At 41.1% G+C, this 20,429-nt stretch overlaps 1 protein-coding gene across 1 annotated transcript in view; it reads left to right on the top strand.

Moving 5' to 3' along the window:
• The first annotated feature begins 6,698 nt into the window (after window positions 1–6,698).
• The window catches only part of LOC144792864 (mast cell carboxypeptidase A-like), a 196,042-nt gene continuing 182,311 nt past the window's right edge, over window positions 6,699–20,429 (top strand). Inside the window, exons 1-5 of the mRNA XM_078668059.1 lie at window positions 6,699–6,870; window positions 6,954–7,029; window positions 9,890–10,014; window positions 16,289–16,394; window positions 16,519–16,620. Of these exons, the coding sequence (XP_078524185.1) occupies window positions 6,800–6,870; window positions 6,954–7,029; window positions 9,890–10,014; window positions 16,289–16,394; window positions 16,519–16,620 (480 nt within the window). The 5' untranslated portion in view covers window positions 6,699–6,799. The remainder of the gene's footprint in view (window positions 6,871–6,953; window positions 7,030–9,889; window positions 10,015–16,288; window positions 16,395–16,518; window positions 16,621–20,429) is intronic.

The following is a 20,429-nucleotide window of genomic DNA, read 5'->3' as shown; positions in this document are numbered from 1 at the left end:
TTAATGTTCGATTGATTAGACGTTGTAATCCAACTTTAGTGTGGCTTAAAAGGATGGCATCGTCTGCATAGAACAGATTAGTGATATGCTTATCAGCTAGTTTCGGAGGGTGAGCATTTCATTCATCCAGGTTCCCAGTTAGATCTGCCAAGAATAAATTAAAGAGGAGTGGGGCCAATACACAACCTTGCTTTAGGCCTTCGGTTGCTGGGATTTCCTTTGATAACGTTTGTCCATCCCCCATCCTCACCCTAACCCAAGTTTTACTGTACAAGAGACGAATCAGTTTCAATAGGACCACTGGAATATTTTTTTCTTGGAGCTTTTTCCATAATAAATTTCTTTGGACACAGTCAAAGGCAGATTTAAAATCTACAAAACATAGATACAGCGGTCATTTAGCTCTGATTAACTTATCCATAAGAAGTGATAATGCCAAAATATTTGTTGTTGTCCCCAAGCATTTGATGAAGCCAGTTTGATTCGAAGGCAAGATCTTATTTTCTATTGCCCATTCATTAAGATTGGTAAGCAAAATCCTGGCAAACAGCTTGGCGTCTGTGTCTTGTAGTGTAATGAGCCTATAATTTTCCGCGAGTGCCCAGTTTCCTTTTTTTAAAATTGGCGTGATTAAAGACCCTCGCCAAGACTCAGGAATAACTCCTTTATGTATAATTTTGTTAAATAGCTTTTCTAAATATAATGCCCATAAGTCTGGATTTTCTTTATAGAGTGTATATACCATTCGGTCCCGGTGCACCATCTTTCTGTTTTTTGATTAATTTTATTAGTTGCTCTTTTGTTATTAAAATAGGTATTTCCGTATCGCTGTCATAACTAGGTATTTCAGTATCACTTTCGTAACTGACTATGGATAGCATTTCAATTTTCCTCATTACTGTACTATTCTGGTTTAGATGTTTTCTCAGAAATGTGACCCATTCTTGCTCGGTTAGTGAAGATGAAACCACCCGTTTGTTTGGTCTAACAAGTCCGTTGATGATTTTCCCGAGCTCTCTTGCATTTTTTTGCTTGCTTGTGTGGAATACTTTTGCCCCTAATACCTGTTTTGCTTGGTTTTTCTCATTCCATATTAATTTCTTCAAATTTTGATTTAGTTATTTCAGTTTGCCCGATGTTTCATCATTTGCAACAGATTTCTTAATTTGCCTTCTGATCTTGTTCAGAGCACTTTTTAATTTCGTTATTGTGTATGGGAGGTTTATATATGTTTCCTTTTCCTTATGCTCCTCTTTATGATGCCTTTTATTTAGTTGCATTTGAGATTGAGGTTGGGGTTTAACCAGCTTCTTGGTAAAATGTTCCCATTGTTCTATCACTGTTTCCAGTGTTCTATTGTTGAAGCATATCTCTAAAAGTCTCTCCACTTGTTCGTTCATTGTTTCTTTGTTTCCGACAGTCCAAAACAATTTTATAATTTATAGTTCCAATGCACCCCTGGACAGTTTGATAGACTAGGTTTGTGTTACTTCTAATATTGATTGTTATTATCTGCTGACAGTGATCGCTCTCAGTCGCTTTCTCTAACTGATATGAGATGATGTTCTGAAAAATATTTAGTGAAGTCATTGTATAATCAATCCTTGACTTTGCATTGTGCGTAAAATAACTACATGCTGGTGGCATATCTGCTTTAAATTGTCAATTAAGAATACGAAGACCCATCGCTTCCATGTCTTTAACAAGTTGTGTACCCATTTTATTACTAATGGAGTTGTTCTCTTTTGCCTAGCTCCTGCTGGGGGATTGACCATTGATGATTTTGTGATTGTGTTATATCGTCTCTTATAAAAGGTGACATTAGGTTTAGATTAAAATCCCCAGTGATCACATAGTCTGCTATCAGATATTCCAACATTTGTTCCATTAAAAAATTAAGAGTTGCACAAGTTGATTCCCTACTAGTATGTATTGGCTGGATATATACGTTGATCAGATATAAGATTTCAGATTTTTGGTTAATTGTTTTATATTTCAGTTTAACTATTAGAACGTGCGTGCTACTTGAGTCCAGTTGCTCATGCTCAACCTGTAGGTCACTAGAAATAAATGTTGCCAGGCCCCCGCTTGGACGGCCGAATTTGTGAGTTTTGTTCGCATATTCAAAGTGACCTGCGTATCCGTGTAACATAAATGGTTTGGTTTCCCAAGTTTCCTGTAAAAGAATATTCTGACATGGGCTCAATATAGAATCTATTTGTGCGTTATGAATCTTAGTTCCCAATCCATTTATGTTCCACAAACACATTCTTACTTGTCCCGTCTCTTTTGTATTAACAGACGGGAACTTGGATCTATCCGCTCATTGTTTCCTATTACTATGTAGTGCCATGGTGATCCATTTTTCTAATTTCCTTTGCGGTGTTGTCACTTCTGGTTTCTTTGGGGATCTACCGCGTGCATTTTTTAGTACCGGAACTATCTGTCTGTCTATTTTTGCATGATGTAAGTGATTTTCATCAATATTAAGCGGAGTCGGATAAACCTCTGGGACTTGTCTAGTTATAAATATGCCCCAGGCTTTAAATGTCATTTGCTCGCTCAAAATCTGTTCGGCTATTGTCGAAGATTTTAATGTTAATAATGTGGGAGCCTGGAGACTTTGTTTTCCTGTCATAAATTCAATAGAGATGATATCCTCACTTACAATGTTAGATAAGGGTGGAATTGACTTACATAATCTGAGTATATTCCCTCGATTTAGTATATCGTGCCTACCTCTAGACTCAAATTCTGGTGTAAAGATAAGTTGTACTTTATCATTTGTTAGATGGTGATTAGAGGCATCAATTTCCTTGGCTTGCTTTGATTTAAAAGTCATTCTTTTTACCCCTTCCCTGTTTTCGATAAACAGATGATCCCAATCTGGCAATTTTGTAGTCATTGTAACTTCCTCACTCGCATTTGGTTTAGAATCTATTGCTGTTTGTTCCTCAGCATATTGGTTTTGATGAAAAATGGTTGTTAGCGTTGTTTTGGTAGGGCTCCTATCCTTCCTTATTTGAGAACTGAAGATAATGGGGACACTATCTTCTTCTTCATCTCCTTTTGGTTGCTCGTTCACAGCATGAGGTAGGCTAACTAAGGCCCTAATGACCACCTGCTCTTCTAATCTTCTACTTTCCTACCTCAGTCGTTTCCCTATTTGATTTAATGTAGCATATTTTACTGATGTATTTTCGCTTGCTGGTTTTTGTTCGAATATATGAAAGTACTTGTTTCTGCCATTCTGAGTTAGTGATGAAAGCTTATTATCCCCTCTTAGTATATTTTTTCCTATATCATATCCAGTCACATCTATAGCTGTTGTCTGCTCGTCGTCTGATTGTATTGCGACACAGTGTTTGGTTTTTACGTTTTTCCTTGCTTTACGTAATTTTTTCCTTTGGCGGTTTGACATCATGGTGAAGCCATCAATATCCTGATCCTTACATTTCTGTTCTTTTTTTGTTTCATTACTACTAGATTCATCCCTAATTTGATCCAATAATTGTGGATCTGGTAGTTGTATTTTTGCGCCTTGTACATTGAGTTTAGTCTGTTGCTTTATTGTCGATGTTAGTTCTGGTCCCTCAGGTATTTCAGTCCCAGTCATATTTTCCTTCTCAATCTTATCCATAGTATTAATATTTTTCATATTGACTTTGAATTTTTCATAGACGCTCTCATTTTTCTTTTGAATAACCATTTTCATATCTTCTATTATGCTAGTCAAAACCTCTGGTATTGTTGCTAGTTTGTCAATAATGGGTAAGTAGATGCATTCCGTGGTCATTTTTTCATTGTCTTTCTGTGCTCTAACTATCAGACCATTAAGCTGACCAAGTTTATTATCAATCCCTGCAATAGTGTTTGCCATCGTTTTTAGAAGATCAATTTGAATATCCATTTTATTGGATTGATATTGTAATGCTTCAAGTGTGAGAGTCGAAGTTTGATAGAAAATATCCCAACTTATCCCCGTATCTTTATGTTTTATTCCCATTTAGTTGTTTTGTGGTATCTTGCCATTATGATATTTATTATCCGAGTAGTTTGCGTGTTCCACCTGGAGGATATCATTTATTTTTGCGTCAGAATCATTAATTTCTTTGTTTCCTATCTCTTCTTCCCCAATTGGATTGACTTGTTTTATTCTGTGATGGTCATTATCTTTTTGGATGACGCTCTCAGGTTTAGAACTATGGCAGCTTGATTGTATATCCAATATTTCCTCAGGAGCTAAAAACAACCTTTTCTTGATTTCTACATTTACTTCTATCGGAATCAATAAATGATTTTGTTCCATCCTGCCTCCCTGATATGGTTGCTTGTCTTCGAAAGAGTTAGAATCTGATTTATTTATAAAGCAATTTATGTCCTTAATCACTACATCTGGCAAACTTGTGGAATCGAAAATATACATTTCTTTAGATTTTTCTTGATGTGTGGTCCCTGGAGATTTAGTTCCGTTCAATATATCTTGGTCTGAAATTTGGAATTCATTGTTCTTTTGTTCCATTATCTTACTTTGCGAGTTACACTTTCCGTTTTGTAAGCTATTTTGTGTGACTTGTTTTTTGTCTATTTCACTGCTTGTAGGTTTGATGGGGGTCTGTAATTTATTATTTTCCACATCTGTTCGCATTATCATCAAAACTCCAGTTGGGTCCTTCATGAAGTGAAATCTATCTGGTATTTTACCTAATTTCTCAAACATCCGTGCTATTGGACAGATTAGAGTCTGATTCAGCCCTACGGTATTTGATTTAACCTTTTTTGACACCATAGATTGTTGTAATTTCTTTGTACGTTTTGTTGTTGGTCCTGATGTCCTCTCCTTACCAGAACGCATACTTCCTCTTTATTTTCACCTTTATGACTAAATATTTTCCTCGTAGTCACACTCCCCCACCATTATCTGTCGTTATTATCCAGTACTCAATAACAAGTTCACCCAATTGTTCTATTGTTTTGTTAGTAAGGGTAATCTGGTCACCTTACAGGCAGTCAGTTAGCACCTGGTTTATTCCTGCTCACCTCTAATTCAGCCTGGTGTGGACCAGACGAAAAGAAAGGCAGCTGACCGGTACCAATGGACCGCTTACTCTGTTCACTCCGACACCCGTGACCAACCCGTACTATATCTGTCTCCACCTCCCCAGCCTGTGTGAACTTTTTTTCCCTGCAGACCCAGTCACTAGATTTTTGTATGGCCACCAACGACTGCTCTAACACCAATTTGACAATGTTGCCAAACCCCCACACCAATCACAGGCAGCACAGCGCGAGTTAATGGCGGCGTGATATTCAAGTGTCAAACACCCGGGCACTGCAGGTACTGGGAGCACCAGCCGTCGGGGTCTAGCAGTGGAGATCAGTAGGAGTCCTGCGGGTGGGTGTAAGGCAACCACCATCCTGTAAATGAAAAGCAAATCAGCAATGCTTACGCAACAGTACCTTAGAATTGCTCAAGGTCCTGTTCCAAATCCTGATCCCCTTCTTGAGTGAGTACCTTCCCTACGGCACCAAAGTCTACTTTACTGTGTGGTCGTTTCCTCCTTTTGGCCCATATAATTCCCCCATAATACCAGAGACCGATTGCTCACCTCTGCTGGGGTCAGGGGTCTTGGGTTTGCTGTCTTCTGCCCCAGGTCACTGTTAACTTCTCTGCCGGATGGTCCCTCTGATGATCCCTCTCTCTACAGTGATCTCCAGGCTCCAGACTGGCCCCAGCGACTCCTGCGGCTCCTGCTCCTGCCGCCTCTGGGGTGACCCTGGCTGCTACTGTTGCCTCTGCCTGGTGCCTGGTGCCTGGCCGCACTAAGGCCCCCCGCCAGAATGCTCCTCGCCGCCTTTACCGGGATGCTCGCAGGCTGCAGAGTGCTCCCGTTGCTGAGTGCTCCCGCGGCCCCTGCTTCTACCGAGGGCCTCTCTGCGGCTCCCGCCTCCACCGGGTCATTCCCGCATTTACCGTGTTTGGCCACGGCCGCGAGGGAGACTGCACTGCACACTCGGGAGCAGAGCGGCGCGGAGCGATGCACCGAGCACCGAGCAGAGCTCACAAAGCGCCCCTTCTTGCTCCCGGCTCGAAACGACCCCACCGGAGGTTCTCGCTTCACGCGTCGGTTGTGTCCTGTAGCTTCCTCGTACAACTGACGACTGACTGCCTGCTCACGGCTCATATTTGTTGAGTTATATTCTATTGGTATAGTATTGTGCCGTGCGGTTGGATTGGTACGCTTTGCTGCATTTGTGTATTGTTGGGCTGTGGTTTTGTGTTGTCGTTGTGTTGTTGTTTCATTGCCGTTTATTGGTGTATTGTGTAGTGTTATTGTATTGTTTATTTGTTGTATTATTGTTCCATCGTTGTATTTGGCGTCTTACGCTTGTTATTGTGGTGTGTATGTGTAATGTGGTGTTATTTTGCTGCAGTGTAGCTGTAGTTTAACTGCAGTCTGTCTGATTACATTTGCCCACACATTCGTGTCAGGCATTATCACCACCACAAATCTATTTTCATATTATGGTAGTAAAAGGTATTTGCACCGTGCAGCGCCTTACCACCAATGGCTTGTAATAGCGCCTTAACCCAAAAAAATTGTTATCCGGCCTCGGTGGGTGTGTGTTTTTAAAGGGCTGCCTAAAAGGATGACCCTTATCTGTTAAGGGCCTAATCAGTAGGCACATCCTTGAGTCAGTACTTGTGAAATCTCTTCGCTTTCAGCAGGCAGCAGCAGAGCAGATCAGTGCAGCTAGCAGAAGGTGGCAGGAGGCGCTTGCTGCTGAAAGCAGAGCCATGGCTCGCCTTGTTCTTCTCGGGTTGATTCCACTGGCTCTTGCATTTTCACCCACCAGACGATACGACGGGTAGAACCAGAGATTATCATTGTAAAGATTTTTGGAATTATTCATTTATGTGTATATTAATTCTCATGCTGTTGCATTTTCAGAGTGAAAGTGTTTCGGGTAAATCTGCAAACTGATCAGCAAGCAGAGACCCTGAGGAACCTGTCTCGAGTTGTACCGGTAAGTCACTCTTATACATCTTGTAGCATCTTCAATTCCACTAATTGTATTTTTCTGTTCAGGTTGTTGTTTCTCTGAATGACAGTGATAACCGTAAATCAGTGCCCTTTATTCACAATGTATGCAAACATGTTGAAGGGCTTTGATAAATGGCTGCCAAGTTTATTACTTTTATTATGTGTGACATTTCTATGATTGCAGAGTGAAATGTGTGACATTTCAAGACCTCATGTGATACACTTTGAGCTAAACTTTATTTTGAGCCAAACAAGGCAGTTGTGTCTGTGGAAAGAGATTATTTTCAGAAATGACATCCTTCATCTGAAGTGTAATGGACTGAAGAGGGGCTTAAAGGGGCTGCAAGAACCTGCTTGAGTTAGGCACAGGTGATGATTTTATTTCCAAATGCGACCTGCCCATACGCGACATAAATTATGCTTTAACTGATACTGGCAGCCTTTCCTGTTGCAACCTAGTCTTAAGAGTTGGGCTCTGAGAAAGAAAACAGGGGCACCTCTGATTAGCAGGACCTGAAAGCTTGGCACCTGCCACCAAGGACAGTCAGTAAATGAACTAACAAACTGACATTAAGAGTACCACGGAGGTGTTTCCTTCACTATACTGTTCTGATGATGAATCGGAGGATTTTCCATTGTATTTAGCACCTTCACCAAGATTCAAGGACTCTCCATTAAAACCTACCACAAAATCAAACCCATACACCGCTGGCATTAAATAAATCAAGGTAGTGAGTTTGAGGCACTAGCTGTCCTTCCCTTGTTACAGAGGAGAACCTTCTCTCTTTCTTCCTCCCGGCATCTTTCATCCAACGTGCTTTCCTCCTCTCTTTATCCTTTATCCATACTCCTAGCACATATCTTTCTCCCTCTCTCCCTCCATATGCAAACTCCCAACATCTCGTTCCTCCAATATGTCCTTCTCATTACTATTCACTTCTCTCTCTCTCCATTTGTTTGTAATCTCCTGTCTACTTATGCTTCACTCCTCTTCTCACTCTCTGTACATAGCCTAATCTCTTCACTCTTTCTGTCTGACACAGTTGCTTGTTCTCCTTCTCCTCTCCACTTAGGGCCCGATTACGATGCGGTTAGGGATTCTTCCTGACCGAAACGGTTTAGAAATGGTTTCCGACCCACTCAGATCGGGAGAGTTCAACCGACCGAGTATGAAGCATTCGGATGCTTCCAGATACGATTTGGGTGGACTCCCATTGACTTCAATGGGAGCCTATGTTCCTAACCGCATCGTAATCGGGCCCTCGGTCGGGAAGACACGTTCCCAATCCGATTCACAAGGAAGAAATATCGTTAGGAGGCCTTCCTAACCGCTCCTAATTGGGCCCTTAGTGGGAATGCTTTCCTAACTGCATCGTAATTGGGCCCTTAATGTTCTTCCTCTCTTCCATCTTGTACCTCTTTCCTCTTCTTCCACCTTTTTCTTCTTTCTAGGTCAAATCTCCATCTTTCTTGTCTTTTATACATGTCCTTCTTTGCAAACTTTACACTGCTCTCTCCAGTTGTCTCCCAGTCTTCTCACCCTTCCTCTCTCTTTTTGTTTCCTTCTCACCCTATATTCTCTGTTGTAACTCTCCCCTCCTCCATTGAACTTCCTTTCCTTTTCTCTCCTTATTGCTTTCTCTCACTTTACCTCTCACCTCTGCTCCGTCCTTTTAACTCTCCTCCAATCCCGTTCCTGTCCTTGTACACTCCTTCCTTCCTGCCTTTGCCTCTCTCCCCTCTCTGCCTCTCTTCCTTTCACTCCTCCCCTCTAACTCTTCATCCATTTCCCATTGTCTCTCTCTCCCCTTTCCCTTTTTCCTCCCTTTGTCTCTGCCTGTCTGTGACTCCCTTGCCTCACCCTTAGGGTGATTCTCACCCTCCCCCTTCTCCATTTATCCCACTATTCTCCCCTCCCACCACTTTCCAACCTCTTTCTCTATTGCTGTTCTCCATTATCCCTACACATGGGGATGCTATTAATGCAGTTTAAAGAAAACCCCATGCTGAGGACTGACTGAGGTGACAAGCACAACCCAGCACAGGGCCATATCAGATAAAGTGAGCACTGGGAGCACTACGTTTAGACTATCTCTGCCATAGTTTTGGTCAGACTGGTGCCTTAAGTAGTTGAAGAGCTGGAGCAGTGCTACCTTCTCAATATTGAGAGTTTGCTGATTACTTGTCTGAGGAACCTTCAAGGGATGTCCTCATTCTGTCTAGCAATGCAGAATAATTTTTGATATATGTAAAGTAAACAACAAAACATAACAGTGTAACAACACAATATTAATTTAACATTTCACGTCATAATCAAATAGTTGAAACAGAAAGCAACACAACAACCACTGTACAACACAACATCATCACATTGCAATATTAGAGCAAAAAAACACAGCAGAACAAAAGCTCACAAAAATGCAACACCAATACATCAAAATGCACTCAGCAAATGTGCACAGACGTTATTGTCACATATTAGCACTGCCAGAATCCTGTTTCATAATAAGGTGGTAAACGGTTTTGAGAACCTATGCCTTCATTTGCAGCCAAGGAAATGACACAGTGCTAATTTAAAATATGTGTTGATGTAGTCAATGTCTTACATTAGCACATACAGTGCTCACTTTATGTCAACCAAGCACAAAGTGCCATGTGAAAATGGCAAATCGATTACAGAATTAACCAGGCTAAACATATCAACGTTCTATTTTGTTTGAACACCAAATTAAGTATGGAATTTTTGAAATATTTAATGTTTATGATCATTTTAGTATTAATTAAATACCTATATATTATGTATTGCATTTATAATAACTAAAGTCCATAATTTCACTTCGCAGCTTGGTTTTTGGCGCCCGGATTCAGCTCATCAGATTACTTCCAAGATGAGTGTGGATTTCCATGTCACTGCAGATCAGAATGGGACAGTTCAGGAACTGCTGGAGCAAAATCACATGCGATACAAGTAAACTTATTTCTATACAATGCATAACGAAGCAATTCTTTAACTAGAAAAATAAGGTTATATGAGCTATGGTGCATGGACCAGGCCACAAAATATTTTTGGGTTTTGGCTTTTGCATATCTTCTATGGCGAATAGCACATTGCTTGATGCAAACGGATTTTACTACTGCATCATGGCAAGGAGTTTAAGGTGACAGTTGCACAAGAGTGTTTTTCACATTCAAACAGATGAAAAGCAATTGAGAAACAACAGCCAGATAATACCAAACAACCCAAATCACATTACGACAACACAACTTCTAACCGATCATAAAACATAACACAACAACACGCCAATACGACACAGCACACCAATGCAACAACACAATTACAGATCCCAACCACCCCAACTCAAAACTGCTCTTTGATAATAACCTAGTACAAGTATGCAACTTTCAAACAAAACAGAACAAGAATCCCACAAGAAAACACAACACCAGCAAAACAACAGTACAGAACAACTCTTTAGCACAAAGCACAAAACACTGACACAACAATACAACTCAACAACGCAGTACAGCCACAACAATGCAAAAACAAACCAACAATGCAACAAAAAAAACCACCGCATTTTAAGAACACACCACAACACAGGAAAACTAGAACACAAAAATAAAACTTCCAAAACAACATAACAAAATACAACACAATTACAAATCAATAACTCAACAACCCAGCAACAGAAGCAGCACACTGCCACAGCAGGACAGCTTTGAAATCAAATCCTGTTTGGATTCTGCATTGAGTTGTTGGTTTAGTTTGTATTTTTACTATTATTGTATTGTTCTGTTCCATTGGTGTTGTAGGTTGTTGTAGTTTGTAGTGTAGTTTTAGTACTGTGCTGTTCGTGCTGTGTTAGTATTATGTTTTAGTAAAGTTGTTTTGTGACTGGGGTTTTGATGACTTGTGTTCGGTCTTGTGCTGTTCTTGCTGCATTATCTTGCATTGTTTTGTTGTGTTGTTTTCCTGTATAAGTTGTGTTATGTTATTACTTTGGCGAAAAGAGGTAGGTTATTGCATTGTGTTGTGGTGTTTTATTATTACACTATTGCTGTTCTGTTGCTATTCCGTTTTTTGTTTAAATTTGTGTTGACTTGTGTTCTGCTTTTAAACTGTTGCTCTGCTACTTTACTGCATTATGTTGCATTGCTTTGTTGTGTATGTTCCTTTGATGCGGTGTTATGTTGAAGTTTGGGTGCCTTGGTGTGAAGTGTTTGTCATATTTAGATAACTTCATATAGTGCAACAAATACTGCTACTTTTTCCAGTGTAAACCAAACCACTATCACTGCCAAAGATTCTAAATTATCATGCAACTGTTGTACATCTTTGTGTGATTCAGCGCAGGACCACTGAAAATAAGGCCTGTAAAATGTCACGGCCTAATTCAGAGTGTAGAGTAGTAAGTAACATCCTTAGAATCTAGAAAACATTGATAAGCAGGAGGAGAATACACTGATGGAATTTCCTCCACTATATTGTGTTGTAATTGTATATAAACAGCGCTTACCACCCTTCATGAGGTGTTGAAGTGCTTGCACAGGCGGGGAATTAAAACCGCATGGGTGGAGCGGCACTGTTCGGACGGCTCCCGGACGTCATGAGCACACGCCTACTGTGACTCATGACGGCCGGGAGCCGTCATGAGCACGGAAGGAGTTAAAAAAAATTCTGCACTTTTTGTGTGTGTGTGTGTTTACTGTACAAGCACTGCTTTTCATACTGAAATCATGTCTTCTGCCACAAGATACCAGCTTACTTTATCACAAAAGAATCTTTTTCCAATTAGCTCTAAACCGCTGTACAGAAGTAGATTTAAAATCAGTGTGGGCTAGAGTCTTCAGAGGAAATATGAAAATATTGTTTCATCTTTCGTGTTGTATTTTATTTGTGCTTTTCTTAAGATTATCTCAGACTGTTAAGTGAAACAGAAATATTCACCATACAAATAGGTTGATATATTTATTACTCATAGTAGAAATAAAACATAATGGCCAAATATTATTCATACTAGTACTTTATTACACTTGGATACACATTTTAGGCCAATTCCTAAGTGCCAGTATAACTGTGATTTGCACATATAAAAAATGTTGCGAAATAACCTTGTGTAATTTATATCTGATTCACGAATGGGGCTGTACACTACCAAAAATCAGCAGTGTGATTGGCTGCAGAGATCTATAAACTACCAAAACAAAATATTTGGGTGTCGTTCCAAGGGGAGGACTTGTTTCTGAAAATGATCTCTGTCTTGTCTGAGCTGAGTTTTAGGCAGTTGGTTTTCATCCGGGTGGAGATGTTGGTCACAGTGGTTTGGAAGTTGAGTTTTGCAGTGTGTGGGTCCTCTGAGAAGGATAGGACGAGCTGGGTGTCGTCAGTGTAGGAGACGATGTTGAGTCTATGGGTGCAGGTGATGTTGGGCAGAGGTGTCATGTATGTGTTGAAGAGGGTGGGGCTGAGGAATGACCCCTGGTGGACACTGCATACAATGTTTTTGGGTGCAGAAGCGAAGGGTGGGAGCTGGATGCTCTGGGTTCGTCCGGAGAGAAAGGAGGTGATCCAGTCGAGAGCCTTGCCCTGGATTCCTATGTGGTGGAGTCTAGTGATGAGGGTGTGGTGGAAGATGGAGTAGAAGGATGCCGACAGGCCAAGGAGGATGAGTGTGACAGAGCCACCTTGGTCGAGGAGTTGTATGATGTTGTCTGTGGCTGCAATCATAACAGTCTTTGTACTGTGGTTAGGTCAGAATCCTAACTGGGAGGAGTCAAGCAAGTTGTTCTCTTCAAGGAAGTTGGTAAGTTGGAGGTTGATGGCCTCACTGCCTAGGTTGAGGATGTGCTGAGGGAAGGGGTCTGAAGGGAATCCGAATTGGATGGCATTAATGATAGCTAAGGCAACAACTTGTAAACAACACAGGCATGCAAAACATGCCAGCACCTGTCTTACCTTTCACACACACTGCACCATGCCTAAGAGGCTACCTTGGGCCTACCTTAGGGGTGCCTTACTAGGGGAAAAAGTTAAGGTTTGGGCCTGGCAAGTGGGTGCACTTGCCAGGTCGGCATGGCAGTTTCAAATTTCACTCACAGACACTGCGAGGCCTGGAACAGGTTTATGGGGCTACTCATGTGGGTGACACAAAAAAGTGCTACAGGCCAACTAGTAGGTATTAATGTACAGGCCCTGGTCACACACAGTGCACTTTACTAGGGACTTACCAGTAAATCAAATATTTAAATCTTGGATAACCAATAAGAATCACAATTTACACAATGAGAATATGCATGTTAGCACTGATCAGCAGTGTTAAAGTGCCCAGGGTCATACAGCCAACAAAATTGGTCAGAATAATAGGAGGCAAAAGGTACAAAGTTTGGAGATAAACCTACAAAAAGGGCCAGGTACAACACAACCCCCACCAAACTAAAGCCTGGAGAGACCAATCAATACCTTGATGGACCTCCCTGACTGGGGCGAGAAAACATGGGCCCGGCCCACAACAGCAGAGGTGTGCTCCAGTTCTATGCCTTTCTAAACCCAGTTGGAACGCTCTGTCCATAATCTCAGGGCCCACTAAATTGACCCATGGGCAACCCTTCTCATCACCTGTGGATACCATCTGAGCAGCACCTAACCGTACTATGCTCACAGATGCATACCAGTGGGCTGACAGTACCACCATGGCCAACACAGTGGTGTGGCTCACTGCACCCCCGGAGGATGCGGGGTGGACTCATGTTCCCCCAAGGGCAAATCTGTCCACCAGGACAGCAAGCCTAAGTGGCCACTGACAGTTGTCAGTGATGAGAGCCAGGCCTTATGCCTCTCTGGGCTCTCTAACCTTTGTTGCTTCTGAAAGTTGGGGGCATTAGTCCCAGGTGCTCGGCACCCTTTGTCCATTCTCTCTCCTGCCAGTTCAGGAGTGGTCTCTAAGTCTGGCTCTTCAGTGCAGGGTCTGTACCCTGAGGCTGAACAGGAGACTGGGGTGGGTTCTCCCACACCCTGTCCTCCTCTAAAAAAATGTTCGTATTAAATCTCCCAGCACGTAGTTGGCAAACTACGTGCTGGGAGATTTTATACGTACATTTTTTTGAATACCAATAAAGAGCTGATGAAATTACAAGAAGATTGACAGTGAATTTACTTTTGAACCGTCTGGATCTTCGCATTTGAAGATTATGTTTGTTACACTTTGTTCTATTGTCCAATAGAGGGTTTATTGATCCTGGAACAAACCATTACCTAGCTAGAATTCAAAAGAGAAATTTATAAGGTGTGCTTTGGGTGGCCTCAATTTTGTTTTTTACTTTTGACTTGATGGTCTTTCCCCTTTAATCCTTTCTTTTGAAGTATACCAACTTTAAAGACCAAAGGGGTATAAGTATTCGACCAAAACCCCAGACTTTAAGAACACTTCTGGATCAAGAGGACCCTGCCAAGAAGTAAGCTGAAGAGCCATATCCTGCTTGAGAAGATTCTCCAAGGATTTGGTGTAGTGCTAGCCTCCTGTGAAGAAGTCTCAGGCACACAAAGAAATCCCCTGCAGCATCCTTGAACTCCACTGCTGGAAGTTCTGACCTGGCTTGTCGTGCTAATTCTAGTTCTTGGTGCAAAAAGAATCAAGAAACCATCAAAATGACCCATCATCCTTCCAGCACCCATTTTTCCAATGTATCGTGCGTGAAGAATTTCCATGTACCGCTGCCGTCCGGCTGAAGAACTCGACACAGGACCTGCCAGCAGCCAAAGAAACTGCTGCAGTCCAAGTTCTGCATACCTGTCTGCAAAGTCCGAGACCACTGCACTGACTCGGACGAAGTGCCTCCTGTGCAGCTGAAAGAATTGATGCAGTGTTGGACTATGGATGAAGAAATCAATGCAACATCTGTTCTCCACTGCTGCATTGACCTTCAGCGCATCCAGGTTTCCATGCATCACACATGTGCACCATTTGTTTTCCTACGCAGCACCTTCAGACCAGAACCGTCTTGGAATCAATGCCTTGTTTCCCCCTCCAGTCCAGATTTGATGCAACACTTCTCCTGCATGCAGCAGAACTGAGTCATTGCCTCCCCAAGAATTCAGGAACCAACGCATCTCTGTGTTTTCTGATGCTACCCTACTCCACGGCTATATTGCCTTGTGGATTTTGATACATTTTAAGGTATTTTGTGTAAATTCACTGCTTCAAAAGAGTTTTACGGACAGAAGTGCTTGACACTTTTAAAAAGTCATATTTTGAGTTGTGTGTTTAGAGATTTTGTCGTTTTGGTCTTACATGATTTAGATAATGATACTTTACTTTTCTGAACTGTTGTGGTGTCTATTTGCAGTGTTGTAACTGTACTACTGTATGTGTTATGTACAAATACTTAACATATTGCCTCTGAGATAAGCCTGACTCTGCTGCTGTCTGTGCCGGTAAGAGCGGGGGGGGGGGGGGGGGGATTCAACAGATGACCACGAGGAAAAATTTAATAATTAATAAATAATTTTCCCTTGTCGTTTGTCAAAATCCCCCCCACCTGGCCCCACCACCCCACCGCTCTTACCTGCACAGGCCGCTGCTGGCCTGACTGCTTGTGCCAAGCAGTCGGGGTGAGCAGAGGTTATCTTGGGTGTGTAATCTCCTTATTCTGACTATAAGGGAGGGTACCTTCTTGGACAAGGGGGCATAACACTGCCAATTAGAAACCCTCATTTCTAACAGTACACTGATAGTGTGTCCGCTGAGTGTGACCCTTGAAAGAGGGGAAAGTTGGAAACAAGGAAACTCCATACATTTCCTGGCAGGTGGGTAGTCACTCACAGTCCCCCTTTGAAGGTTAAATTGTTTCTTGTAAAGTGAAAGAAGACCGCCTGCTGGTCCACAGCTGGGTCACCTTTCAGTAAAGTGCTAGCAATAGGGCAGGTGCGATTTTGCAGTTGCACTTGGGTCAGAGCATTAACTGTAATTTAGAATGCAGACTAGGTCTATGTTTTGTGCACCCAGTTAATGGTGCGCAGGAGCAAACCGCGGCAGTGTGATCTTTACGTAATGAGGCCTGCAGTATTTTAAGCAGAAGAATCAACAAACTGTTATAAGTCACAGCATAAAAATGTCAGTCAAGCATTCTTTTTATTGAAAACCACAGCTGTGACAAGCATTACTAAGCAGTGCATGCATACTTTGTGATATTGAATGCATCATATAGCAGTGCCTAGTTAAGATTTAACCATGCTTTGTTAACAGAATTTTGTTTCACAACTTGCAAGATGGAATTGATAAACAAATTGTCACCAAAAGCAGTTTTCCACGTGGAGTACACAGCTACACCAGATATAATACTTGGAAGACGGTAAGCCTGGAAGCCTCAAAAAATCCTTAATAAGGACTTGCAATATTAGATTGAATCATCTTTGATCATACTAAATTATATTCTAATTTGAATGTACTTTTTAACAAAAGTCTGTTTTTTAAAGATTGCCACATGGACTAAACAAATTGTGGAAAGGAATTCAAAACTGGTGTCCCGAATCAAAATCGGTGAAACAGCTGAAGGGCGCCCCATGTATCTACTCAAGGTAGAAATTTTACAATTGAAGTTGCTTTTGGTTATAACATTTATTAAAAAATTGCATCTCTCAGTTTACATAATTTCCTGTCCAACTGGCCCTACATAAGAGTTTTACTTGTAACACATGTATCTTATGTTATTCAAAAAATCAATGGTTTGCAATCGTGTGATTTGTTGTAATTAATTTCTTTTGTGGTATAGACTTAGGGGCCTATTACGATGTTGGGTGTAGATTCCGCCGACCGACACCGTAGTGGTAACGGGGCTGACTGACCTTCGGTCAGTGGTCCCGCCCGCCAAATTATGATGCGACCACACATGGAAAGTTGTGTTACGGCTATGAACCAACTATAACACAAGCTCCCATGGATAAATGGGAGATTGTGTTAATCCCTGCACCCCGTGGCAGGCACCTCAAGGTGCAGGAATTAACAGGGGGCACCCCGCAGCCCCTAACTGGAGGCTACAAGTGTAAGGTGGCCCTTTTAGGGGCCCCCAAACATGCTTTTGGACTGGGATTCCAAGTCTAAAAGGCCGGCATGGAAAAACTGTGGAAAAGGAGAGCCTGGTATCCCCTTTACCGGCATTCTCTTCCAGTCATATTTTGTATTTTTAGGGAGCTTTGGGATATAACTGTCATAGAGATTGTTTCTGCTAGTATTTCCATAAAACCCCCTTACACACCCACCCCACAGCAAGAACATTCCTGAGACACCCAAGTTCTGCCTGGAATTTATTGGGGGTGTAGTATTATCGGCACATCTTCTGTTGATATCTAAGCTTGCTCATTATGATGCTTGGTGGTAATAGTACAGAAAGGAAAACATGTCTGGTAATTCGATTCCCAAACGTGTTTTGCTTTTTGCACGATTACCATCATGTTTGTTAAAAGGTGTCCAACAAGTATTAAGAAAGAAAGTGAAAAAATCAGATATTCATGTACTTCCTGGTTAAGGAAAATGCTACATTTGAATACTTAGATACTGTGTCTTCTACCCTTGATTATGTTTTGGTTTCTGATGCAATGATAGGCATTTTCTCTCATTTTAAGATCTCGTTTTATTCATTTAGTGACCATGCTGCAGTAACTTTCTGCATGCAAAACATTAAGGAATTTGAGTGTCCGTATAAACTCCCTATAAATCCTGTGATCACAAGAGAGAACGGAATTGTTTTAAAGTGGAAAAAGGTTGACACAGGGAGCTTTTTGGCAAATTTAGTCTCTAAACATCATGGGGAAATAAGCCGTTGTCTAGACTTGCATTTGCATGACAAAATACTCCTGGATTTTGACTTGATTTTAACTGATGTTAAAAATAATTGAACCCCTGTGATCCGGAATGGCCAACCTAAAAAATGCAGTTGGTTTGATAACAATTGTGATAAAACCCTTAAGAGTCTGCATGTAGCTCTGAAGGCCAGACTGCGAGATACATTAATGGTAAAAGGCTTGCGTCAAGCGTACAAAAATGAAATGACCACTAGGCCGAGTTTTTAAAAAAAGAAGAGTGGTGGGGAAATTTGCAAAAGGCTGCTATACTAAAAAGTTCACAAGCTTTCTGGTCTTTGATTAATTCCCTGTTTTTAAAGCATGAGCAGTCTATGACTACAGATACTAATGTTGACCAAGAGGCATGGGTGACACACTTTGAAGCCCTCTTTGGAACGGATGATATGACAATCCCTCAATCCTTTCCCCATGTTTTGGAGACTGATGTGTCTCCTGTCAGCTTTACACTCATTGAAACAAAACATGCTTTAAATCAATGTAAATGAGCAAAGGCTCCAGGACCGGAAGGAGTTCCCATAGATTTGTTCTTAGATAATCAAGATCTATGGGCTCCACTTTTAACAAATGTTTTTAATAAAATTGCTCAATCAAAAGCACCACCATCTTGGAAAACAACTGTAATTGTTCCTATATATAAAAAAGGGGATAGGTTGAGCCCGAAAAACTATAGACCTCTTTCCTTAATAGACTCTACTGCAAAGATAATGGGCAGATTGATCTTAAACAGACTAGAGGACTGGGCACTGGAAAAGAATGTTATTATCCCATCGCAATTTGGCTTTAGAAAAGGGAAAGGCACAGTAGATCAGTGTCTGAACCTGAGTCTAATTATGGCAAAATACGTGGCTGCAAAAAAAGGTAATCTCCATTTAGTCTTCATGGATCTGTCTGCAGCCTTTGACTGCGGGGAATAGCCTAGGCTGTGGCAGATTATGGAGGAGATGGGTATTGGCCTGAAGATTATTAATATTATTCGTGACCTGCACACAGATGCTTCAGCCTATGTTCGCTATGGGAGGAATGGTGAGTGCACAAGGCCATTTAAAATTGCAAGAGGCGTGAGGCAGGGATGCGTTCTCGCCCCCTTCCTAATTGCACTCTATACTAATGGTGTAGAATCTGCACGGTTGGGCTCTCCACCAGATGTCCCTTATATTAACCCAGCACAAGTGCAATTTTATTATATGCAGATGACACCGTACTCTTAGCTCGCACAAGTAATGCACTGCGTCGTCTAGTCCAGGATTATACACAATTTTTGTGTAATTTTAGCATGAAAGTGAATTACTCAAAGTCATTTATTTTAGTAGCAGGTTAAATATATCAAAATTATCCGCAAATCACTACTGAAGAGGGAAAAATGGGGATTGTCGACTCTTTTAATTATTTAGGGATTATGTTTGATTCTCAAACAAAATGGAAAAAGATGATCACTAATAAGGAACTCTGATGAAAAAAAACATTAGGGCTCTAACTAAGTTTATAAAAAAAACTGGTTTAAAACCAATAGATCTAATAAAAAAACAGTGTACCAAGCCAAGACTGTCTCTACCACCAACTATGGGGCAGATATTTGGGGCACGAAAGACTGAAAAAAACTGCAGATTATTGAAGATAATTTCCTAAAAAGGGTCCTTTCGTTACCACAGTCATGTGCCAACTACAAGTGTCATATGGAACTAGGTGCCCCTTATATAACTGATATAATTGCACTGGCCCCTATCATAATGTGGCACTCAATATGGCGAAAGGAGTCCCTTGCCTTGACAAGAGAGATTATCAAAGATGTCCTGAAACTAGATAGAGTATGTAATATTGCTTGGATAACTTATGTCGAAATAACATTGAAGGTGGTGGGCTTCATTACCACTTTTTGGAACCTTCTAACTGCAGTTCTATATTCAAAATTGACCTAAAAGCTTGACTGCTTTTGAATCGCCAGATACGAAGGGAGATTAAAAATATTAATCTCCCAACAGTTAAATCTTACCTTGCGTGCCCTACCATAGAATTAACGAACTCAAATAGAACATATCTAACCTTCATTACTAATCTGCAACATAGGTACGTCTTGGTGAGGTTTCGATTAAATTAGATTCTGTTAAGCTGGGTACTCCTCGCAATGTTTATGTTGTTTCAGAAATCCCATTTTGTACCTGTAATAATCAATCTATGCAGGATGACATCCATTTTTTGTTTTTCTGTAAATTTTATTATAATGAAAGGAAACGTTTTATTATCCCTATTTTGTGCAAAATGAATTTTAAACAGTGTCGCGTAGCACTTTATTATCTTCAGCTACTACCTGATCCTTTTATCTGTTTCTCTTTAGCGTCTTTTTTATTATTGCACTAAAAAAGAGATCTATAACCACCTGGAATCTAGGGCCCGATGTAGGTAAATCCCATTTACCGATTTTGAAATACCGAATCTTACCGATTCGGTATTTTAAAATCGGTAAATGGGATGTAGGTCCCAACATCTGGATTCGTTACCGAATCCTTAACAATTCATTAATTACCGAT

This window comes from Lissotriton helveticus, chromosome 11, assembly GCF_964261635.1.
Source record: "Lissotriton helveticus chromosome 11, aLisHel1.1, whole genome shotgun sequence".
Classification (NCBI taxonomy): domain Eukaryota; kingdom Metazoa; phylum Chordata; class Amphibia; order Caudata; family Salamandridae; genus Lissotriton; species Lissotriton helveticus.
Note: the sequence above shows the minus strand (reverse complement) of the source record. Positions and strands in the feature narration are given on the sequence as shown.